This window comes from Bos indicus, chromosome 15, assembly GCF_029378745.1.
Source record: "Bos indicus isolate NIAB-ARS_2022 breed Sahiwal x Tharparkar chromosome 15, NIAB-ARS_B.indTharparkar_mat_pri_1.0, whole genome shotgun sequence".
In the NCBI taxonomy this organism is placed as follows: domain Eukaryota; kingdom Metazoa; phylum Chordata; class Mammalia; order Artiodactyla; family Bovidae; genus Bos; species Bos indicus.
The window spans coordinates 41769412-41794211 of NC_091774.1; the positions used below are offsets into that span (position 1 = coordinate 41769412).

Genomic DNA, 24800 nt, shown 5'->3' on the forward strand with positions numbered 1-24800 from the left:
TCCTTAGAGCTTCCAAATACTAATTTGATCATGTTTTTATTAATAAAAATTCTGTAAATTGTTAACTCTTTCAGTAAAGTAGAAATGGACTGTGGTAAGATACAGAGGATAATGGTCCTTTGTTCCTGACCCAGAAGTCGTGTTTTCTACCAACATCCATTAGGTTAGCTTGTTAGCAGGTTGAATCCTTTATAATTCTTTTTTTGTTTGTTTTAATTGAAGTATAATTACTATACAATATTATATGTTACAGGTGTGCAAATAGTGATTCACAGTTTTAAAGATTATACTTCATTTATTCGGCTTCCCTGGTGGCTCAGTGGTAAAGAATCCACCTGCCAGTGCAGGAGACATGGGTTTGATCCCTAGGTCAGGAAGATCCCCTGGAGAAGGAAATGGCAACCCATTCCAGTATTCTTGCCTGGAAATCCCATGGACAGAGGCACCTGGCCAGATATACTCCATGGGGTCACAAAGAGTAGGGCACAGCTTAGTAACCAAACAACAAGTCCATTTACAGTTGTTACAAAATTGGTTATATTCCCAATGTTGTAAAATATATCCTTGTAGCTTATGATGTGCCTAATGCTGCAGCTAAGTCACCTCAGTCGTGTCCGACTCTGTGTGACCCCATAGACGGCAGCCCACCAAGCTCCCCTGTCCCTGGGATTCTCCAGGCAAGAACACTGGAGTGGGCTGCCATTTCCTTCTCCAATGCATGAAAGTGAAAAGTGAAAGTGAAGTTGCTCGGTTGTGTCCGACCCTCAGTGACCCCATGGACTGCAGCCCACCAGGCTCCTCCTTCCATGGGATTTTCCAGGCAAGAGTACTGGAGTGGGGTGCCATTGCCTTCTAGTAGGTACCTGTTAGTTCCCACCCTTGCCTTGCCTCTCTCTCCACTGGTAACCACTTCTCTGATCTTTGTATCTGTGAGTATGTTCCTTTTTTGTTATACTCACTGGCTTGCATTATTTTTAGATTCCACATGTAAGTGCTATCATACAATGTTTGTCTTTCTCTGTCTGCCTTGTCTCACTGCAAGTCCATCCACGTCACTGCAAATGGCAAATTTTGTTCCTTTTCCTGGCTGAGTAGTGTTCCATTGTATCTATGAACCACATCTTCTCTATCCATTCATCTGTTGATGGACACTTAGCTTACTCCCACATCTTGGCAATTGTAGATAGTGCTGCTACAAACATTGGGGTGCCACGTACCTTTTCTAATTAGTGGTTTTGGATTTTTTGGATAAATACTCAGGAATGGAATCACTGGGTTATAAAGTGGCTCTCTATCGGTCTCTAAGCTATAACCACACATGATTCCAGGGGCCACCATTTCTATGGAATACAGGGTGAGTGAGGCCTCTGGGGTGATGCAATGCCTGGCCCTGGGACGACCCACTTTCTGCACACTCTATGGGCAGCCATCCCTCAGCACTCCCCCATCCATGTGCAGGCCACTTGTTCGAGGGGATAGCGTTTGCACCAGAGGACTCAGGGCAGTGTGATTGTACCTTCACAAACTTGGGGTCAGGCGAGGCTGGGATCTAGGCCCAATACTTCCCACAGCACATGTGTGATTGTGGCTGGTGACTCCATCTTTCTAATGCCAGTTGTAACCCCTGAACAGGGGCTTCACTAAATGGGCCTGAGGGTTCTGATGGCCCATATGTGACAGCACCTAGCCCAGTGCCTAGGACACGATGGTTGGTGTGATTATGTCACGCCCAAGGGCAGCCTCTCCATGTGAGCAGAAGGGGAACACTTGAGGGCGGGAGGAGCAGGCAGACCCCCTGCTGTTTCTCTCACAGCACTACCTCCCAGATCTGGCTCCTCCACAGGGCGTGGCCTCGGTGACCATCACAGGGCTCCGTCTCCATCACTGACACCCACTGGGCCTGCCTGTGAGCATCTGCCTGGAGCTGGCCCCACCCTGCTTTAGGAAAGCACCGCACTGCCATTTCCCGTTCAGTAGTGACACACGGAGCGGAGCCATGGCCCAGACATGTGCTTGGTGTGTGGTGCAGGCGCACAGGGCGACAGCGGACAGACGGGTCTGCTGCCCAGATGTCAGTGCTGCAGCGGTGACCTCCTCCTCCCCCGAGCGATGCTGAACCCTGGGCTGCTCCCTGGCTTCCCAGGCAGTCTAGTGGTAAAGAACCCACCTGCCAATGCAGGAGGTGTAAGAGGCGTGGGTTCGATCCATGGGTCAGGAAGATCCCCTGGAGGAGGGCAGAGCAACCCACTCCAGTATTCTTGCCTGGAAAATTCCTTCGACAGAGGAGCCTGGCAGGCTATAGTCCACAGGGTTGCAAAGAGTCAGACAGGACTGAAGCAACTTAGCACGGGCTGCTCCCCCAGCTTCAGCGGGAGCCACTTGGCTTGTTATTCATTTCACATGATATGTTCTTCACTTCATGTCCGAACTCCACAATTAGAGTTGTAAACAGCAAGTTCTGTGTCCCTTTTATTAATCTCCCACAGACTGGGAAGCAGCGGTCATCAGAGGCCCCACAGTGGGCCAGCAATGAGGAGACCAGTTCCGGCTCACTACCCAGGGTCTGAGCCTCCCACCCACCACCAGCCTGCCACTCTTAGAGAGCTTCGCCTCCCAGGCCTTGGGCCTTGCAGATGGGTCACTGAACCAGCCTCCCAGGACTTTGTTTTGTGTTCTCTGACAAGTCACTGTACTTCCCTGAGCCTCAGCTTCCTGATCAGGAAAATGCGGGTGGGTACTTGGAGTTAAGTAACAAACTCTCGTGTGTCTGGCACCAAGCCTGGCACAGAACTGGGCTGAGTAATGTGGCTTCTTGTTCTGGTTGGGGCAATCTCTCAACAGTTTGGGGAACTTGCTAGTCTAAATAAAGATAATGCTAATAACAGCCTACATTTATTGTTTACTGTTTCTAGGCATTTTTCTAAATGCTCTGTGTGTATAATCTCTGTTGAAATCCCCAAGAGCCCTGGGAAGGAGGTGCTGCTATTACTCTATGTGTACAGGAGAGAAACCAGGGTCAAGGCAATCAGGTGACACATTCAAGTCACCCAGTTATCAGCTGCCTTTCCATTTGACCCAACCCCCAGCGAGAAAGACTCTCAGACTCTACTGCTAAGTCACTTCAGTCGTGTCCGACTCTGTGTGACCCCATGGACGGCAGCCTACCAGGCTCCCCCGTCCCTGAGATTCTCCAGGCAAGAACACTGTGCCATTTCCTTCTCCAATGCATGAAAGTGAAAGTCAAGTCGTTCAGTCATGTCTGACTCTCAGTGACCCCATGGACTGCAGCCTACCAGGGTCCTCCATCCATGGGATTTTCCAGGCAACAGTACTGGAGTTGGGTGCCATTGCCTTTTCCGCTCAGACTCTAAGGGTTGCCCTATTGGCAGGGCTGTACTTACACACACATCCCACCCCCAGAGCTTTCTATAACTCAATCCCCCACTCAAGCTGGTTTTGCACAACTGCACTGAGGAGAGCCCAGGATCAGAACATTAAGCCAACGACAAAATCTAAGTTGCAGGCATTCCGTCTCAGGAGAGAGACTACTCCTGAACAGCACAGGTACATTCCACACCTGTTCAAGGGCACTCCCTCTTTCTTTCATCCATTTGGAGCAGGGAGTGGGGAGTTTTCCACATAGTCTATATGAGTTCTCACTGCCCTTTGCACAAAGCACTAGCCATCAAGAAGTGGGCTGCCCCCTCCTGCCCTGCTGCTTTTTATTAGGATGGTAGTGGCATTTTGGCTGGGGCAGTTCTTCACTGCATGGGACTATCCTTCTCAATGCAGGATGTTTAGCATCCCTGCACCCTGACTATCATGAGTGTCAGCGTGGGACCAAATCATCCCCCAAGCATTCCCAAGGGTCCCCTGGAGGAGGTCGTACCACCCCCTCGCTAAGAATGTGACAAAGGAGTGTAAGAAATAGTCGTGGGGACTTGAAAATGGCTGGTGGCATTGAGTGGGGATGTCTGAATTGTGTTTACATCAGGAAAGCTTAAGAACATGCTTGTCTGTTTCAAGAAAGTTTCTAAGTAGACGTGTTCAGAATATATCATGGGCTGAAATGGAGCCTTCTATTTGATTTTCCCAGCTGCCTCCATTGTCCCCGCACTGCCTTTGTCCCAGCTGCTTTTCTTGAAATCTATTCACTGCTGTACATTAGTCCTGCCAGTGTCGAGTTTTAGCGGAGTCCCTGAGGTTAGCACTGTGTTAATACACTGGGAATTTCAGCAGAGCTGGGCTCTCTAAATCTATCACCAGAACAGCTTTATTTTTTTCCTTGCTCAAAAATACATTCTGAAATGCGGGAACATGTGTGGGAGTGGGGTTGACTTGGGTGAAGGACATGCTTAAAAGGAAAATTTCATACCTTTCTTCTGTAGGAAAAAGGACCCGCTGGTCTTAATTCTTGTAGAATTGAGCTACAAAACACATTTATGTCTCTGCAGTATCTTTAGCTCCTCGGAACATCCTGGGCTACTCAGAAAACAGTCATGTTTGTCTGGGGCATTATAGGTGCTTAACAAATTTGTGTTGGATACAGAAATGACTAAATTCATGGAAAATTTAAGCCTTTTAAGTGATGACCACAGTATGGGCTGATCAGTATTCACCTTCTCAATCCCCCTGGGGGTTTCTGGGGTGGCAAGTTTCACCCTGGCCGGCCTCCTGGGTGGCTGAGCAGTAAAGAATCCACCTGCAATGCAGGAGTCACAGGAGATGCCGGTTCCATCTGTGGGTCAGGAAATTCCCCTAGAGGGGGGCATGGCAACCCACTCCAATATTCTTGCCTGGAGAATCCCCATGGACAGAGGATCCTGGCGGACTACGGTCCACGGGGTTGCAAAGAGTCAGACACGACTCAAGAGGCCTAACACGTGTGTATGCACACAAATTTTGCCCTGGAAAATGAGGACTGCTGATGTGATGGGGACATTCTATCCCCTATGATGTAGGTGGTAGTTGTGGAAAGACTAGAAGGACCTGGTAGCCAGAGAGTCTCCATCCAGGGAAGTGAGTGAGGAGGAGCCAATGAGTGAAGACTCCTCTTCCTCCGAGTTTGCTACGAAAGGATGGACAAAGGGGCTGCCTTTTAGAAGTGAGTGGGGTTGAGATAAGGCCATGTGTATTAAGATGTGCTTTTTAAGGAAAGCAATAAAGGAACATGAGAAGTCTATAGAGAAAGATGTCTACTGGAAAGAGAATGAAGCCACATTCTCAGGATGGGCATAGAGCAGGGATGGGAGAGGATGGGGGCCAAGGCCAGGGGTGAGCACTGGGATTGGAGAAGAACAGTTGCCTCTGAGGCTCAAGGGCAGGATGGAGGGTGGTTCAAAAGGAATAAGTTGGCAGTTGCCTTGCAAGTAGAGCGGGGGGATCTGGCTGCATTAGAGAGTAAAGAAAATTTAGGAAGCATGCTCAGGGGAAGTGGTGCAGAGGCTCGGCAGGCACCTGAAGAAGGAACACCAGGTATTTCTGCAGGGGCCCCCTGATGTTGAAGACCAGGAGCTTGTGATGGGTCTAACTTGCCTGGTGCTATGACTTTTCTTGGAGTTACAGAAAGGATGGAGGCTTCCCAGGTGGCACTAGTGGTAAAGAACCCCCCTGCCAGTGTAAAAGACATAAGAGACACAGGTTCTTTCCCTGCTTGGGGAGAGCCCCTGGAGGAGGAAATGGCAAACCACTCCAGTATTCTTACCTGGAGAACTCCGTGAACAGAGGAGCTTGGCGGGCTACAGTCTATGGGGTCGCTAAGAGTCACACATGACTGAAGCAACATAACACACACGCTACATCCAGGGTACAGGTGTGGAGAAGGTGAATGAGGCTGCAGAGGTGGGGTTTACAGGGTGTGAAAGACAGAAAAAAATGAGGAATTAAAGACTTGAAGATGATGGCAAGGGGGTGATTGCAAGAATGTGAGTACAGCCTTTCTAGGGACTTGAGAGGCCAGAAGGGAGAGGAAGGTAGAAAAGGGTTATTATTCTGAAGGTTTCAGGTTGATGAGAAGGCATTTGGGAAGTAAAAGAGGGAGTAATCAAGATTAAGATTTCAGGGGCACAGCAGTTCAAGCACTGAGAGCTGGGGCCTGGGGGCGGGTGGCCCTCCCTGGAATTGAGGCCATGGTGCATTCATTGATTGAGATGCCAAAGTCTTGCTGGCGGGATATAGAGGGATGAGCCTGATGCCAAAGACCTTTGTCTTTGTCACATCCCAGGATGTGACAGCTACCTGGGAAGCACCTGATGAGAACAAAGTGTGCAGAGTGCAGTGGTGTCTAATGTCTGATACTTAAGGTGGAGATGTTTCTATGCCAGGATGGAGGAGCGAGGTGTGGAAGGAGAGCTACAGGGAGAGGAGAGGGTCGACTCCATCCCATGTCCCTGATGAGAGAATCAGCACGTTTCAGAGGCACACAAGAGTGGCGGTACCCTCCAGGAAAGCTATTTTGGTAGGGACAATGTGGGGCTACATCCCATAGGCCTGCCAGCCTTGTAGTTGCTTAGCCCCGAGACTGAAGAAAAAGCCCAGGGACAGCAACAGAGACATCAATGGCTCATTGGACCCAGGGATCTTACACAAAGGGTGACACCCCACCATGTGCGCAGAGGGTGGACAGGACGTGGCAGCAGTCTTTGCTACTAGGAGGGGAAGGAGGCTACCGTCCATAGGGCAGATTGAGGTCAGGTAGACTCATCAGTTTCCAGGGGCTTACTGAGCCCTATAAGTAAGAGGATTGGATAGTCATGTGAGTGAAGCCGGGGATCTGTAGAGAGCAAGAGAATAGCCATATTGAAGGGCCTAACCATCTAGACAGGCAAAGGCCCTTTTGGTTGGAAAGGACTGTCTTTGAAATACACCAGGATTTTAATAGGTGTTTTCAGAAGACTCAAAGTGAAGCTTAACTGAAACTGAAACTGAAGTCGCTCAGTCGTGTCCGACTTTTTGCAACCCTGTGGACGGTAGCCCACCAGGCTCCTCTGTCCATGGGATTCTCCAGGCAAGAATACTGGAGTGGGTTGCCATTTCCTTCTCCAGGGGATCTTCCTGACCCAGGGGTCGAACTTAGGTCTCCTGCATTGCAGGCAGACGCTTTAACCTCTGAGCCACCAGGGGAGCCCTAAAGTGAAGCTTAGGAGGAAAGCAAATCAGAAAAGATCAACCAGGAGAAGAAGTACACACAGAACATATCGGGGGTGAGAGAGGGTGAGAAAGTCCCGTAAAGACAACACAAATTAAATCTTAGGTGCATGTTTAGGCCCCATGGGAACTGGGAGGGTGAGAGGGAAAGAATGTGAGGGGACCACATCCCCTTTCCTGCTGCCACTGCAGTTACCCTCAGCCCCCAGGTTCTGTGGTCAGGACAAAGCACCCACTTCCAAAGCTCGCTCCACGGGTACAGTGTGGAGACCGCGTACCACACCTGCAGTAGAACTCTGTCCTGGTCATGTCATGCTGCTTTCGGTCCAGGGTCAGCAGGACTCCGTGAAGCCTCCTTTCAGCTGGAAAAAGCAATCAGAGTCTCAGCTTCCAAGGGCAAAGAGAACTGGGTCTTGGCAACCTGAAGAGTCAGGAAAGCCTTCCTGGAGGAGGAGCTGCGCCTGGACCCTAAAGAAAGAGTAGGATGCATGGGGCAAAAGAAGGGCAGAAAGACATGTCAGGAGCACAGCTCACATGGGAAAGGGTGGAATTGAGCCTTCCTTTCTTTCTTTAGTTAAAAGCAGGATATTGGAGTGATTGAGAGCTGGGCTATAGAGCCAGATGACCCGAGTTCAGCTCCCAGCTCTGCCATTTGCTGTCTGCTTACCTCTATCTAATTCTGTTTTCTCACCTAACAGTGGATAGCACCCCCACTTATGCAGGGTTATTTTGAGGATTAAGGAATTGTGTTTGTAAAACACTGAGCATCTTTGATACACCTGTGAAGTGAGTGACCTGAATGAGTACACTTCTGCTACATAGCAAACTACCCCAGGGTTTAGTGGCTTAAGACACATCCGTTGACTTAGCTCCAGATTCTGAGGGTCCACAGTTTTGGCTGAGCTGTGCTGGCCCTGTCTTCTGCTGGGCTCAGTCAGGCAGCTGTGGCCAGTTGCTGGTTAGCTGGTTGAGTCAGCTTCTGGAAGTGGGTTGACTGACTGCTGGAGTCATGGTGCTTCTGGGCCGTGAGTGGTTTCTCATCCAGTAGGCTACTCCAGGCTGCTTCACATGATGCTGGTGACAGGGATTCTAAGGGCAGCAAGAAACAGCAAGCATGACCACATGAATGTTTTTCCTGTCTCTGCTTGGATGACGTTTGCCTATGGAAACTTTTTCAGAAGTCAGAGAAGTCACACAGCCAAGCACAAACTCAATGGGCAGAGAGACAGACTCCATCTTTGAAAGGAGGAGTAACAAAGTCACCTTGCAAAGTGTTCAGTGCAAGGATGAGGAAAACCTGTAACTATTTTTATAATATATCACAATGTCCTACTGTGTTCACTTTGTATTATCTCACTAATTCACTCATTCATTTGTTCATTCATTCATACAAAAAATAATAATGGAGTGCCTATCTTGTGGGATGGCAAGAAGAGGAGTCCCCAGAGGAACGGCCTCAGTTTCCCCGTCCCAGTGCAGCCCATCAGGCGTTGCTATCTGAGGCCTGTGACATCCAGTAGAGATGTGGGATGGACCTTTTTTCCCCAGTATATCAGGTTATACTCTTCCCAGGGAAGAGAGATGGCATGGGGGATGGTGCTGGAACATATGAAACAGGAAGAGTTATATTTGCAAATCGAAATCAAGCACCAATATTTCATCCTCAGGAAGCCCATTTTTCTGGGCTAACTTCTCCCTGCTGGATCTTAACCCGTAGATTTTATTACCATATTCTTTCCTCCATCTTCCAAATCACTGAGATTACTTGTGAGTCTAGGTCACCATTGACCGCATGTTAAAAACTCTATGAAATACACACACACACTCTTCCTGGGAACATTCTGTTAGTAAGATCTTCTCAATTCAGTGCAGGTTAACAGCTGTAGTGTGGCAGGAAGGGAGCAAGCCCCTCATTGCTCATGAGGGGTAGGTAAGAGTTAGGCCTGGCACAGATGGTGTGCTGGGGCAAATATTGAGAATCTTATCTTGGAGAGAGAATCCTTTTCTGGCCGAACTACTAATCCACAAGGCTACATGAAGCTACAAGGTACTGATCCAAAACTAAACAGAGAGAAGCTTAGAGGACTCTTAGAGTAAGGAATGTGACCGGCACAAGGGAGGGAGCCTGGATGGATGTCTGAGCTGGAGTTCAGTGTCCCTGGAATAGTTTAGTAACTGATTCATCTAATCAACTAATATGTTTTGAGTATATGTTACACATTAAGCTCTGGGTTGGATAAGAGAGATACAATCGTGAGCAAGACAAGCACGGTCCCAACCCTTAGAGATCTTGGAATCTGATTGGGAAAGACCGATGTTGCTGGAGCATTACTAATGGCTAACGTTAACTAGTACAAGGCAGTCCCCCATCAACATGCATGGGTACTGTTGTTATCTCCTGCTTTCACAGATGAGTAAATCAAAAGAATGAATGGCCAAGTCAATTGTCTACAGTCACACAGCTAATGAATGAGACTGGGAACATGCATCCAGAGTCAGTCCTTCTTGGATCCTTCTCCCTCCCCTTCCCTGCTGGAGCAAGTCCTCTCGGTATATACTTTGCAAACCCCTTTTACTCGTCTTTAAGCTCACGCATCGCATTTTGTGATTCTATCTGTGTGTGATTGTTTGCTGAGGGAGCATAGCAAAATAGGTGTCAGCCAGTTCAGGCTTCGTTATGCTCCAGTAACAGATGACCTCAAAATCCCAGTGCCTTACAATAACAAACATTTCTTTATCATGCTCCATGTCCAAGTCTTTGTTGACCTTATCTTCCTTTTGCAGTGCTTGTCACGAGCAGCCGACAGTAACAAAGGCATGCTCTTCATGGAAAGCACAAGCTCACTTGCCATGTTTTGTCTACCAGCTTATGGCAGGCAACAGTTTAGTCAAGTATTTCACCACTGCATAAAGAGGTCACCGTCTTTATACCTCCAGGGGTGGTTCCTTACCACCCACCTTGTGGCTTCAAAGTCAGTGTCTCACATTTTAGGGTTTGGCAGTACTCCTTATCTAGAATCAGTTTCTTAATCGTTCAACTTAGGCTGATGACCCCCAAATCTCAAGGTCTTACAACAAAAAGTACTGAGTTCTTGCTCAGGCTACATGGTCATCAGGATTCAGCTACAGCTCTGCGTCACCTCGTCTTTGTCTGGGACCAGCGGAGCAGCCCTGCCCTGGGACACTGCCAGTCCAGTGGCCGAGAGCAGAAGGAGACACGGCAGATGACATGATTGCTCTTACAGCTTCTGACTGGAAATGACACGAGTCTCTCCCACTCACGTTCCATTGGTTAAAGGCACGTGGCCCAGTCTGACACTAATGACGAAGGGACATACCAGAGCTCGGTCTGGAGGGAGGCACGGGGTGGCAGGACAGGACAGTGAGTCAATCTGTTAGAGGCACTAAGGAGCCAGCATTGATTGTCACAGGCGGATGCAGAGTTGGCAGACACTGTTTTGAAGAGAGGAATGCCAGGGCGTGTTTTCCTCAGGGCATGTGATATGCTCTTAGCTGTTTGTCAGAGAGCAGATGGAGTGGGTGGTAGACGACCAGACACAGCTTTAAAGGGTTTTGAAAAGCACCTTCCAGAATAAGGACCTACAAAGGGCCAGCAGGCAGACAGCAGGTGTGTGAGCTTTCTTGAAGATGGAGAAAGCACAGATAAGCAACAGACAGCTGTTTTTACTTGCACAACTGGACTTGATAGAAAGGAGTGACAATCATCAAGAGCTGAAGCAGATACGGGTAGCTTAAGCTAAACAAAAAGGGTGGGTGCTGTTAGAGAAAGCCAATAGTGATTCATTTCTAGACTCAAAAGGAGGGTTGCCTGGGGAAAGGCAGAAATGGGGCAGCCCTCAGCAGTACAAGTTCATAGATCTTCTCTAGGGAGTTCCCCTAAATGTGTCTTATTAATAGCTATCGCACTGCCTCATCTCTGTCTCTCCATTTCATGGTTTAAATTCCTGGGAGGAGGGAGGCTTCTCAACCCCTTAACAGCTCTATTTTCCCCAGTGGGCAGGTGGTAGTGTCACAGCATACAGACCGCCAGGGGCCCATCCCTGGGCAGAGCCATTCTCGGGGGAGATGGTTCACTGTTAGGCATCACAGGCTCAGTCCTGCCTCTTCGCAGCTGCCGGCACCAGTCGCTGGGTCTGCCCTCCTTGCCTGCTTCTGACAGCAGCACCCATCCTTGCCATGCTTCCTCTCTGTGACAAGCGCAGACCCTGACCCACCTCACTGGCCATTGCTATGGGTGGGGCTATTGATCTGTCCCTCGGCAGTGTGCTTCTGCCTGAAGTAGCCTTCATCTGCAGCCTCCATCCGTGGGATTCTGCTGGAAGAGCTGTTCAGGCAGGCACCTGTGTCAGGTGCGGGGTGCAGACAGAGACTCTGCAGGAGGGGTAAGGGAGGGGTGGCAGGAGCAGAACTGGGTGTGGGTCTGAGGTCCAGGCCGGGGCAGTTGGCTGGCACTGCTCCCTCGAGACAGACACTGGAGGCTGCAGAAAATGATGGGCTCAGCCATCAAGCCCGATTCCAGGGCACCTGTTCCTTGCCTTATCCTGGACCAGTGCTGATCTTATTTCCCTAAACTTGGGCTCCCTCTGCAGCTCTCAAATTCTCCGCTTACACCCACATAATGAATAATGTTCAGACACTCAGCCCACTCCTGGGGATTTACTAGGGTCATGTGAACCTCTAGCCTCACTAGCTTCTCACTCTCTGAAGAAAGTATACTGGCATGCATATGAGTGAGAGATTGCCTTGTAAAAAAAAAAAAAAAGCAGACATTCAGAACTTCAGTACTTTATTTGAAAACATTCTTATAATAAATATAAGAATGAATAAATGTTATACATGCATGATATCTGCATACACCCTGTGCCAAGGGCTACTGGGCTGTATGACTCCATGAAACTTTTGCCTCATTCCCTTTGGTATTCTGGAAAGGTCTCCTGTATTTTCTGTATTAGTTGAGATTCTTGGTTCCAAGTGACAGAAACTCAACTGAAGTCAACTTAAATGCAAAACAGATTTTATCACCTAATGTAATTGACAAATTCATGTCTGTCCTGGCTTCAGGCAGGGCTGGATTCACGGGCTTGAAAGGCATTTACCTAACTTTCTCCCTCCCTCCCTCTCTCTCTCTTTCTCTCACCACTCTATGACTCTGGTTTCCATTATGTGTAAACTTACTGTCTCCTTAGTCAAAGAGGAAAGGGCTTCTGCGACTCACCTGACGAGAAAGGGCAGCAGAGCCTCCCAGCTTGGCCCCACAAACAGGGAAACCAGGGGGCTTTTATTGGCCCAGACTGGGTCCCATTCTGGAACCAACCCTGGACCAAGCAATGGGGTGCTCTACTTGGCCAGCCTGTGGATCAGGCCTCCCCGTATGGCCAGGGTGAGCAAGTTGCTATTACAAGAAAGTGAATGAGACTCTCAACATCAGGAATCCGGCAGCCTTCTTTTCCGGTTTGTCTCTGGTTTCTCACGGGTTCCCATGCAGGAACCCCAGGGTGACGCCTGTCACTCGGCTCTCTCCTGAGAATGAGGGGCTCACTGGGACATACTCCTAGCCAGGAGACCCCAGCAGACCCAGGGAGAACAGACAGTGCAAGGCCGGGGATTAGGGTCGCTGATGGGACTGGCTGGGCTGCACACAACCTCACAGGTGGTGGTACAGAGCTGACACCTGTGCTTCGGGCACAAAGCCTGGGATGAAACATGAAAACACACAGCCAGCCGGGAATCGAAGGCAGACTTTCTGAGCCCAGCAGTAGTGCCCATGACTGCTCCCCAGCTGCTCGGCTCAGGTGCACGTGCTGCACGGGTGCTAAGTCACTCAGCGTGTCTGACTCCTTGTGACCCTATAGACTGTAGCCCACCAGGCTCCTCTGTCCATGGGATTGTCCAGACAAGGATACTGGAGTGGGTTGCCATGCCCTCCCTCAGGGGGTCAGGCACGCAGTGGGAGGCAAAAGTTGGGCCTGACTTAGCCTTTTCTATTCAGTCTTATGTTCAGAGACCACCCCTCAGTCCAAAGCTCCTCTCTTCTCCTGGCTGCCCTGCCAGCCCACCACCGGGCTTTCCCAGGTACTCCTGCCCAGCAGCCTGAGTCACCTCTAACCTCAGCTCGCTGCCAGGCCCCTTAAATGTCTTTAACTCATCCGAGGATCCCCCATGTGTGCGGACAAGCAGAGGGCTGGTTAATCTGAAGTCACAGCTCCCCGTGGCCATCAGGACACTGTCCAAGTGCTGCAGACCCCAAGCTGCTTCCCCAGCTCACCTCCCCGTCCCCGAGGCATTCTCCTTCCCCAGACGGCAGTGCAGCACTGGGCCTCGGTGATCTTGTGTATCCCAGTTGCTCTGCCAGAGGCTGCTTGTCCTCGTCAGTTATCCAGGCAAACTGCTCTCTTCCTGGGCTTCCTGGTAACTCAGCAGTAAAGAACTCTCCTGCAATGCAGGAGATACAGGAGACTCAATCCCTGGGTTGGAAGATCCCCTAGAGGAGGGCATGGCAACCCTATCCAGGATTCTTGCCTGGAGAATCCCATGGACAGAGGAGCCTGGCAGTCTACAGTCCATATGAGCACGAAGAGTCAGACATGACTGAAGCGACTGAGCATGCACCCATGCTCTCTTCCTAGGCTGTTCTCAGAGCTCATCACTCACTGACCAGCCCCCAGTAGAGTTCGTCACTCCAGCTCTGGCCCCCAGTTCTCGAGCGCTTTGGTCTGCTCCTAGTCTGTGCTAAGCTTGGCCAGGGGGCTATTCTGACTGCCCTGTTCAGCATGACTGACTCCCCTCCAGTCTGAGAGCCCTGAGGGAGGCCCTACCTGCCGCCTCTCTGCCTGGCACAGGCCCACACCGTAGAGGGCACCAAGGAGTATTTGCTGACTTAAACTAGACGGATTGCTGTCTAGGGGCTGAGTGCCAGTTACAAGGCTGGGGGGTTCATGTGCTTAGCCTCACCACCTGTTGCCTCCTGGACTCACGAGAGCAGGGGCAGAAAGGGGGTTCCTGAGCAAGGGACCTTGCTTTCCACATGTACACTCCTTCACGGTTACCAAGACAGAATGTTTACAAATGTTTGCATTCCTTAAATATAACCCGTCCTGTGGTTAGTGAACATAAGATAATTTTGGAAATGAGTCCTCTCTGTTCCTGATTTAGCATCAGTGCCCTGCAGCTCTCGGCATGGAAACCTCTGTGTCAAGGGGTTAATGACCAGTAACCAAGCCCTTAAATCAGCCCTCCCTGCCTGCAGCAGAGCCAGCAGCTCATTCTTGGTAAAGAAGACAAAGGCCATTTCTAGTACAAACTGCGAACATCACAGTGGCCACTCAAGACTGAAATTTAAGAAAGCAAGGCCCTGTTCCTTATCCCCTCTGCCCCAGCCAGCCAACGTGCCCACACACTGCCCGCTGTTTCTGTGAATCTTACAACAGGTCTACTGGCCGGGCAGACTCGGGGAGGGGACCCCAGGCATGGGGGCACTGAGGCAGGGCAGCAGGACCCCCCGGTCTCTTTTCTCCCTTTCTCCCTGGCTGCCGGTTCCTGCCCCAGTCCCTGCGGCCAGACGAGAGGACTGATAAGGCTCGTCATCCACAGCTGTATTCTACAGTCAGGAAACTGAGGCTCGGAGTGGCTCCCAGCTAGTCAGCGAGGGTGGGGGTGCTAAGTGAAGACCCGAGCCCTCTTGACTTGTAAGCCCACCAGACCACCCGTTTCCTAGACGAGCACTTCTCAAATGTTCACTTATATCAGACTTCGCTGGAGGACTTGTGAAAGCTCAGATTCCTGAATCCTACTCTTAGAGTTTCTGATTCAACATGCCTGGGGTTGGGCTTAAAAAATATACATTTCTAACAAGTTCCTGTCTGGTGCTGGGACCACACTTTGAGAACTGTTGTCCTAAACACAGTGCATCCTAACCTCTCAGAGTCCTCCAAACAATGCCCTGCAGACAGATCCCGCTGGCCCCCCACGATGAGAGGGAGGCTGGGAAGCCAGCTGGCTGTATGTGCTGGCGCTACGTTTACTCCTGAGGCTGCCATCAGCCCCTCGATACACCCAGTTTTCCACCTTGGCTGCTCACTGGAATCACCTGGGCCCCACCCCTAAGACTGTGTTTATAGTTTCTAAAGTTCTGCAGGTGATTCTGATGTGAGGAACACCCCGAGCTTGATTGCATTTAGGACTGTGTCCTCTTCATTTCTCTATCCTCCCCCATTTCATTTGCTCACAGATCTTTCTCCTCTCCCCTTTGTCCAGGAAACCCACCCTCCAGCCCCCAGGTTGGTTCACCCTTTGATGGACTTTGTCAACACCCCCATTCTGATACCCTCTGGTCATCCAATTAGTGTAATTTCTAACCCTTAGACTGTCACTCCCCTGGGGTGACGTCCACCCCTACACAGAGCTGGGCCACCACAGTCCTCCAGGGTACAGATCCCCTCCAAGTATCCTAAGAAATGTCCACAAAGACCCCACTTTTCCCATGAAAGCACTCTGAAAGAGTTGTTTTCTCCCTGTTCTAGAGCTTCTTGTTGAGCGTGTCCCCATCTGCCTCTCCCCCTGCCTCCCCCTCACCCCTCTCCAGGCCGAGGAATGTTTTAGCCAAATACTACCACTGCCGCCCCATCTCCTGGTGAGAGAGTGTCTCTGTTTCTAAGACACCTCGTTTTTCAAGGGCACTTACTCAATAGGCCAGCAGTGTTGCCAAGGAAACATCGCTTAATGGAAGAAACAGAGTCGCTCACAATCCACACGCCATTGTTTGCAGGAGAGCCGGTTCTTCTGCTGTACCTTGAAAATGTATTATTAAGTTATCTATCCTACCCCATTTTGTTCCCTGTTCCTGATTTGCTAGGAGGCCCTCTCCCACCACCAGCAGCACCCCTTCCCCTGCCCATCCCATGATTTGCTGTGAGGGCTGCAGCCTTTCCACAGAGGCTAAGGTATGCCAGTGCAGGTATGGGAGCCTGGACAGAAGAGGGGACGGAATGACTGGGACATGCGTAAACTGACCCTACGAAAGAATGCATGGTACTAGCGGCCTGGAGGAGGTTGGAGACAGGAAGTTAAAGCTGGTCGTCCAGTGTTCACAAATTCCGATTGGTGGGGTTTAAGCTGATGAAGGTTTACTGGGCATTAATGACCTTCTCCCAAATGAAGGTCTCATGGTTGACCTCAGTGGTTTTCAGACTTCTTTGGTAAATTCTTCATAACCTTTTGTTCAAGTAAAATGTTATGTGAAAGTTGAATAAAGAAAGCAAGCCCAGGTTGGGCTGGGAGAGGGGGTCCTAGAACCCCACCCAGTGAGCCGTCCTCCCAGACCTGAGTGTCTTCAGGGGCCCCTGAGACCCTTTCTTGGCGTCCCAGGACTCAGTGTGAATGATCTGGTGGAAATGACCTGGCAGTTCCCTTGCTGGTTCCCAGGGGTGACTCCAGGAGGGCCCTCTGGGATCCTCACTCCCCTGCCTGAACTGAGGGTTTGGGGCTGTGGGGGAGATTGCACCCCAGTTCCAGCCAGGCTGATGGGAGGCCCCTTTGGGCGGCTGGGCCCGGGGAGGGGGAGGAAAGCCCTGAACTGCCAGGATCTCAGCCTTCCCAGGGAATCTCCCCCTCATCACGGAGGGAGCAGAGCCATCTGCCTGTGCAGCTGGCAGGGTCTTCAGAGCTCTCTTAGCCTGCTTCCTCACCCCTACAGCCGAGGGTGGCCTCAGGTGTGGACGGTCCCTGGCGTGGTGCAGGATACAAATGTTTGTTTTCTTCTCATTCTTCTCTTCCGAAGCGTTTCTACCCCCAGAGAGGTGACCTTTTATACAGTGAGGGCTGGAGCCTCTGGAAGGCTGCACCTCAGTCTGACAGAGGCGGGTCCCACCTCTGAGCTGGCCAGGGAGAGAAGGGATGCTGGGCACAGCTGGCAGGGGGCCCACCCAGCTCCTGCAGGGAGGAGGCCCTTGCCTGTCTGGGAGATGAGGTGACACAGCAGGGGAACCTCTCGCCCTGGGGGGCTTTGCCTAGCCTCGCCTCCGTGGCCCTGAAGGCAGGAGTGTGCCCCGAGGGGCGCTACAGGCTTCCTGGCTGGCCGTCCCGCTCAGCGATGGGTCCTTACTCCTGACCCCAGCCTGAGGGACAGGAAGATGCCCCTGGCACGAGACCTGGTATACCATATGTCTGTCCGTTTCCCTCGCTGGTGATTTTTCTCTTTCAGCATCAGATGGGGTTTGTAGGCCTGCTGAGCTGTGTGGGCTGAGAGGACAGTGAGCTGAAGCAGTCATTTGTGGCTGAGGAGGAGCTGGGGGGTCAGGGATGTGTATCTGTGCCCTGGGAGGCAGGGGGAGTCATAAATCATCCACAGACAGGATAATAGCTCGGCCTCCACCTCTGATGTGAGTCACAGGAGGGCTGTTGCGGTCTTAGCACTTGGTAGCACCTTGTATTTTAGGCCTTTTTGTCAAGGATCCTCCAGCCCGCGGCTGTTCCCTAATCCAGGACTGCCCCGCCCCACCCTTTGCTCACAGGATCACAGTGGAAGCCTCCAAGCTGGCCTCTCCCCCTCCAGCCTGGTCACTGGAGCTGGAGTAACTGGAGGGAGGGAGGGAGGCGAGGAAGATGAGAGGTTACAGGCACAGCTTTGGCATCAAACTGCCTCGGTTTAGATTTCAGCTACTGTTCTCCAACTGTGTAACTTTGGACAAGTTCTTAATTTCTCTGTCCCTCAGTTTCCTCATCCACAAGATGGGGGTGATGGTAACACTTGCCTCATAGAGTTGTTACTAGGATTCACTGGGATAAAGCATAGCAGCACTCAACACTTGAGACTGGATAGTTCTTTGCTGTGGGGGGCTGTCCTGTGCATTGTAGGGTGCTGAGCAGCATCGTGACCTCTACCCACTGGATGCCAGTAGCAGCCTTTCCCACCCTCATCGTGGCAACCAAAGATATCCCCAGACACTGCCGAATATCCTCTAGTTGGCAAAAGTGCCCGCCACTGGGAATCACAATTCTAAGTCATCTTCTATTAAATCTCCAGTTTCCCTGTTGCTCAGAAGCATAGCTGGGCCTGCTGGACCTACAGGCACTAAAAGCATGGTGTCTTGTAAAAAACTATTTCCCTCTTTAGTGTTCAGGCCATTTATTGATTCAGTCCACCGCTGATTGGGCTTTTGAGGTGTCTAAGCGACAGCTTAACAGAATCTTCTTTGCTAAGTTGCCCTGTGATCTGACCGGCTGGTGGCTACCCCACTCGAGATGCACTTTGTTGCTTGCTTTTTAAGTAACAAACAACTGTCTGTCCTTATTATGATTTTCCCAGACTCTGGAGTAATAAACAGCTCTGATGACAGTGGTACCAGATAGTAAGTAAGTGGACACATGACTCTCTGAGCATCTCCCCCAAGCACTTCAGAGCAGCTAAGTGGATAAAACTGGTTTTAGCTATTACCTGGGCAGCTACTTGTGTCTGTGGAGCCCGCCCTAGAAATGAGAGCCAAGTCCTAGTGACAGGGACGAAGGAAGGAGTGACAGTAACTGCCTTCCTGGCTGTCCTTGTCTGGCGGCCCACACCCTGGAGCTTCAGGAAATTCGGGTCCTGACCTGCTATGTGACTAAGAGCTACACTGTCCTGAGGACAGAGTATGGTGCGTTCAACCCAAGGGCATATATATAGCTGTGCATCTTTGCAGAGAGGCTCTGGTAGCAGGCTCACACTTTCGTGCATTGAGGGAAGGCTTTTTGGAGGTAGTGAGCTTTTATATTGACTTTCAACATAGCAACAGTTGGGGTAAGAGATGGAGGAAGTGCGGACGGTTCCCATATCAGTGTGTTTATGACCACTATTTCCTGATATGTTAGTTTCCCCAACTTGACTGTTGGATCATCCAGGACAGGGAACCATGGCTTTCTCAACTGTGGACCCTCAGGACCCAACTTAGAGATTACTTGTTAGATGATTGGATGGATGGATGAGATTCCTACCTGCATCTAATTTAATTTCCTAAATCCTCAGATCAGATCAGATCAGATCAGTCGTGTCCGACTCTTTGCGACCCCATGAATTGCAGCACGCCAAGCCTCCCTGTCCATCACCAACTCCCTAAGTTCACTGAGACTCACGTCCATCGAGTCAGCAATGCCATCCAGCCATCTCATCCTCTGTCGTCCCCTTCTCCTCCTGCCCCCAATCCTTCCTAAATCCTACCAGTCATCAAATTCTCCCTCAATGCCAATAAACTGGAAGCCACAGCAGGTCATCAACTCCCCTTGATGGTGAACTGGGAACCCAGGCCACCCGATGGACGGTCTCAGGATTCTGATGAGAAGCCTATCTCTTACCCAGTTTAGGTGTTGACTAGGACCTCCTTGGCTCTGTGTTCTAGTCACATTTCCACGTTGAAGGCAGGCATTCTACATTTGGCCTCTGCTTAGAACTTTGATCACCCTTTACCTCTTTTACGGGAAGAATCAGTCACCCTGGTAGTTTTGATGTCCATTTCCATGGATTCATAAAACTTCCTTGGAGAGCAAATCCAGCTGTAATGAATGTCTACAATCTGTCTCTCCATCCTTTTTGTCCTGCCCTGCGAGGCTGACTTTACAGAAGTTTCCATGGGCTCCTATGTTGTCTGACTTCCAGCTGGGTTCTTCCAATGGGCCAACCCAGCAGAGGAACGGACTGGGGAAGGGAAAGTGATGTTGGGGTGGTTATTAACCACCACTCACCATCACCTCAAACCTCTCCCTCCCTGGACCCTTCTCGCAAGTCTCTCCATGTAACTTTTACACATTCTGGTACCTGCTGTCTCCTCTCATCCCTTTGAGCCTGGTGGCGGTAACAGCTCCATGTTACTGTCCCAAGGAACTAAACTATCCCTGTGCTCCCTTCCCGTAGACCCACACCGCTGAGAACCCTGCCTGTATTTACCCTCCTTGGATTCCTCTACCTGAGCGTGCCGCCTGTTTCCTGCTGGGACCTTAGCTGATCCACTGACCTGAGGCTCTTTTTAACGTCTGAAGGATGACTGCCTCTCCACCCCTTCCCTGGATGCTGAAGTTCAGGAAGAATATGGCCCTGAAAGTCCACCCCTTATTTGCTCTCCTCATGTGCACTGCCCTTCTCCCCACACAGTCCCTTTCATGCTCTGCACCCTGTTTTAAAAGTCCTCGAGAATCACCTTCTTTAACTAACACAAGAAATACTTCCTTTTACCATTTGAAATTAATCAAAAATATTTATCAGTAAGAGTTTTTTTTAATAGATCAAGATAACAATAGGGCCTACCCTGAAATCTAACCTAAAGCAGAGAAGTACGGTGTCTTGATTTGTCCATGTGACCTAATCATAGGTTGGGGTTTTAAATTTCTTTGGTGATACAGGATGAGAGCTCACAAACCCTATGACTGTCCGTGTTGGGAACCATTGCCTAAGGTTGGGGGAAGTGACTGAAAACTGTGAAGGCCAAGGTCCTATGGCTTTCCGCTAGACCAGAGTCAGCCCCGATCTCTGTAAATAAAGTCATTCATTTGTATTGCCCATGTCAGTGTTTGCACTACAGTCACAGAGCTGATTTTCCAGACCATTTGGCCCTTTGTGCAAAAAAATGGTTAAAACAGCAGCCTGACTGCTCTCCTTTGAAAGGCCCACTGACATGGTTGGCCCTTGACTGGCATCTGGGAGCTTGGATTGCAGGAAGGTTCCCACCACTCCCACAGATGGTAAGAGCGGCTCACTGTGCCCAAACTGATTATACAACTAATATGGTTTATGCTGAACACCTGCCTTCCTGCTGGAAGTCTGCGATAGGTATGTACCAGGCAGAGGCTGCCTGTGTGACCAGCCTCCAGTAAAAAGCCTGGGTGCTGAGTCTCTAAATGTTTCTCTGGTAGATAACCCTTCACAGGCATTATCTCAACTCCTTGCTGGGGACTCCTGGGCATCTTCTGTGACTGCTGTAGAAGGAGCCTTGAGAGCTGACACCTGGTTTCCTCCAGGCTTTGTCCTCGTGCCTTTCTCTTTGCTGCTTTGATTTATATCTTTTCCCCAGAATAAATCATAGTTGTGAGGGCAACTATATGCTGAATCTTCTGAGTCCTAGAGAACCACCGAACCTGGTGGTGGTTGGGAGACCTCCCAGCATGCTGCAAAGCCCCGGATATTTATTTTCCACCTGGCCCTTTAAGAAGAAGTTTGCCAACTGCTCTACACAGTCTTAGGATGGATGGAAATTGCCTATTACATATCACCCCTCCCACAGAACTCTGAGCTCCCTAAGACGTCGCCCAGGTCTTTTGCTCTTTAACTCCTGGTCAAGTGCAGCATCTTACACAAAATATTTATGGAGGGAAGAAGTCAGCAAGCCTGCAAATAATGGATTCAAGCAGTGTTTCTTAAACTGTGGGTGGTGAAATCCATTTAAAAGGTTATAACCCCTGTTTTTCAATGAAAAAAGTATAGAAAACTGAGTATGCTGCATATAGTGAGGCTAAGTTTGATTTCTTGAGAATTTTGTATCAGTTATATCTCTGGACCAGGCACTGTACTGAATCATAACGTAAAGGGGTCTCTTCTTGTTACAATGGAAGATTATTTGAAGGCCCCTGGATTGTGCTCTCTTGGCCGGCTGCCCGAGGAGATGCCCCGCAGACCCTCCCCACCTCTCTGGCTGTTAACCTCTGACCTCATTCTCCCCACCCCCGGCCCCCAGAATGTGTACTACACGAGCAGCCAGCAGATCCACGTGGGCATCCTGAGCCCCACGGTGGACGACGACGACAACCGGTGCCTGGTGGACGTCAACAGCCGGCCGAGGCTCATCGAGTGCAGCTACGCCAGAGCCAAGAGGATGAAGCTCCACTGGCAGTTCTCTCAGGTAGCGGCCCACCCGAAGGAGCAGCAAGAGGAACAAGGGAGGGGCCAGGCCTGGGAGGCATGGGAGGAATGGAGGGGCAGAGCAGAGGAGCCAGTCTCAGGATTTAAAGAGCACCTACTATGGGCGGGGGTGGAACTGGTTAGCTCATTGACTCCTGATACTGGCTCTGAGGGAGTTTATTGTTATTGTCATTGTTGTTGCTTTAGTGGTATTTTATTTAACTTTTAGATATAAGGAAACAGGCTCAGAGGTGGGAGTCCCCTGCCTGAAGTCACATAGTTAGCGGGCAGGGCTGGGATTGAAACTGAGTCTCTGACTCTAAAACTCACATTTCTTCTGCATAAGCCCCTTCTGACAAGCGCAGCCCCAGTATCCCAGGTACAGACCGTGCTGGGTCATCTGTGATCTGTGAGCCACTCTGCCTTCCTCCTTGTTCTGCGGGGAATGAGGTTTCCTCAAAGGGCAGTGTCTGGGGACCATTTTGTGAAGGGCAGTCTGCACACTGGTGACCATGAAACATTCCTTTATTAAGTCTCCATCAATTCTGAGGACCGTATTTATCTTCCTGCTCTGCAATGGCCCAGTTATAAGATGATGGCCCAGGAGCAGGGTGCCAGCTGCAGACACCCCATGATGACCCAGCTTTGAAGAAAACCCGTGTCTTGGCCCAGAGGCCTCCAGCCCCTAGGGAATCCATTAAGTTAGGATCCATTTCCACCCACAGATAGGAGCATCCACCTCCCAGGGAGTACAGGGAAAGCGCTCATCACAGGAGGTAAGGGAGTTCTTTTAGAGCCTCAAGGCTGCTGGGCGCTGCACGTGGTAGATGCTCCTGGGGAAGTCAGAAACAGAAAGTCTATACTCGAAGGATGTAGAGGCAGAGGCCCCGACTCAAGACTCCCAGCAAGCTGCTTCCACCCTGGAAGGAGGCTGACGGGCACAGGAAGGAGGTGTTCGGTCGGCCTGACCTTGATTCCAGCCCTCACGTCCAGTTACTCTCCCCTGTAGTGGTGGATGGGGGGCAGGGAGGTCCTGCTACATCAAGTCTGGCACAGGGCACCTCTGACCTGTGGTCTGGGTGTGCAGAACCAGATAGACCTGAGAGAGACCCTCAGTTGGGTCCTAAATGGATGGTGAAGGTCAACTCTCAGCAACAAGTTCAACCTAAGCCATAGATTCACGGGCTACTTGGAGGGCAGGAGTGAGAGTCCAGACCAGGACTTTGTGACCCCAGAAAAGCAGATGTCGGGGAGCAGCACAGGGAGACAAACGACAGCACGCCTAAGGGCAGGTAGAGGATGCAGCTCAGAGTCCAGGCTGGGCCTGTGCAGGGCGTGGGGTTCAGTGAAAGGGAATGGTGCCCAGGGACTGGGGCCTCCGGTCTTGCCCCTCCCTATCCATGTGACCTTTGACACGTGCTGCAAACGATAAAGTTCTGTCCCATAGGAAGAATTAGCTAAGGTTCATACAGTGTTTACCCTGTGTCAGACTTCTGGGTGCCGGACACACACCAGCTCATTCAGTCATCACAGCGACTGTGTGTGATTTGCTGTGGACCGTTAGCCCAAGATCATAGATGAGGCACAAAGATGTCAAACAACAGACCCAAGGCGCTCACTGGTTATTATTATTACTCCTGACCTACTTCAGACTCTCTTTTCTACTTGTAAGTGTGTGAGGATGTTGGAAGTGGCCCCTAGAAGCAGGTCAGGGTCAGGGCTGAGGCTTAGAATAGAGGACACGTCTTCCTCCCCCTCCCTCTCTCCTGGTGGAGCCCACATGGCCCAGCTGTGGCCTGTTGTGGCCCCACACTGTGCCCAGTGGAAGGCTCTATCAGTTTCCTCTGCCAGGCTTCTGGCCCGGAGCGACACAGCACAGGGCTGCATCTCCCCTCTGTTGTTCAGTCGCTCAGTCGTGTCCGACTCTTTGCGACCCCACGGACTGCAGCATGCCAGGCTTCCCTGTCCTTCACCATCTCCTGGAGCTTGCTCAAACTCATGTCCACTGAATCAGTGATTCTATACAACCATCTCATCCTCTGTCACCCCCCTTCTCCTGCCTTCAATCTTTCCCAGAATCAGGACCTTTTCCAATGAGTCAGCTCTTCCCATCAGGTGGCCAAAGTATTGGAGCTTCAGCTTCAGCATCAGTCCTTTCAATGAATATTCAAGGTTGATTTCCTTTACAACTGACTGGTTTGATCTCCTTGCTGTCCAAGGGACTCTCAAGAGTCTTCTCCAGCACCATTCGAAAGCATCAATTCTTCAATGCTCAGCCTTATTTATAGTCCAGCTCTCACATTTGTACATGACTACTAGAAAAACCATAGCTTTGACTAGACAGACTTTCTGTCCACCTTTAAATTACAAGGCAGAGGGAGCCCTGAAGATGTGCGGTCAGGGAGGAAGGCTAACTGTGGGCTTGGTGGTGAAGTGGCTATTGTCTCCCAGCTCACGTTAGATGCAAAATAGACTCGCAGGCTGGAGGCAACAGAGAGAAATGGGTACATCGGCCCGTGGAGGTGAATGGGGCTGACTGGGCTGGGTGAGATGGGGACTGTACCATCTGGAGGGTCTTGTGTCTCACATCAGTGCTGCCTTCAGTCACTTTGCTTCTCCCCTGCTTTCAGTTTCCTCCTGGGAGTTGTATGCCACCATGCAGGAAGATGGGGGTGGTGGGTTGGGGCAGGGCTGGTGGCTTTTCAGAAGAGATACTACATAACTTAACCCATTCCAGTGTTCTTGCCTGGAGAATCCCAGGGACGGAGGAGCCCAGTGG

The 24800-nt window shown here is 50.6% G+C and overlaps 1 protein-coding gene across 1 annotated transcript in view; it reads left to right on the top strand.

Moving 5' to 3' along the window:
* GALNT18 (polypeptide N-acetylgalactosaminyltransferase 18) overlaps positions 1–24800 on the top strand; it is a 353046-nt gene that overhangs the window by 313976 nt on the left and 14270 nt on the right. Inside the window, exon 10 of the mRNA XM_019975498.2 lies at positions 21858–22022. Coding sequence (XP_019831057.2) covers positions 21858–22022 — 165 coding nt within the window. The remainder of the gene's footprint in view (positions 1–21857; positions 22023–24800) is intronic.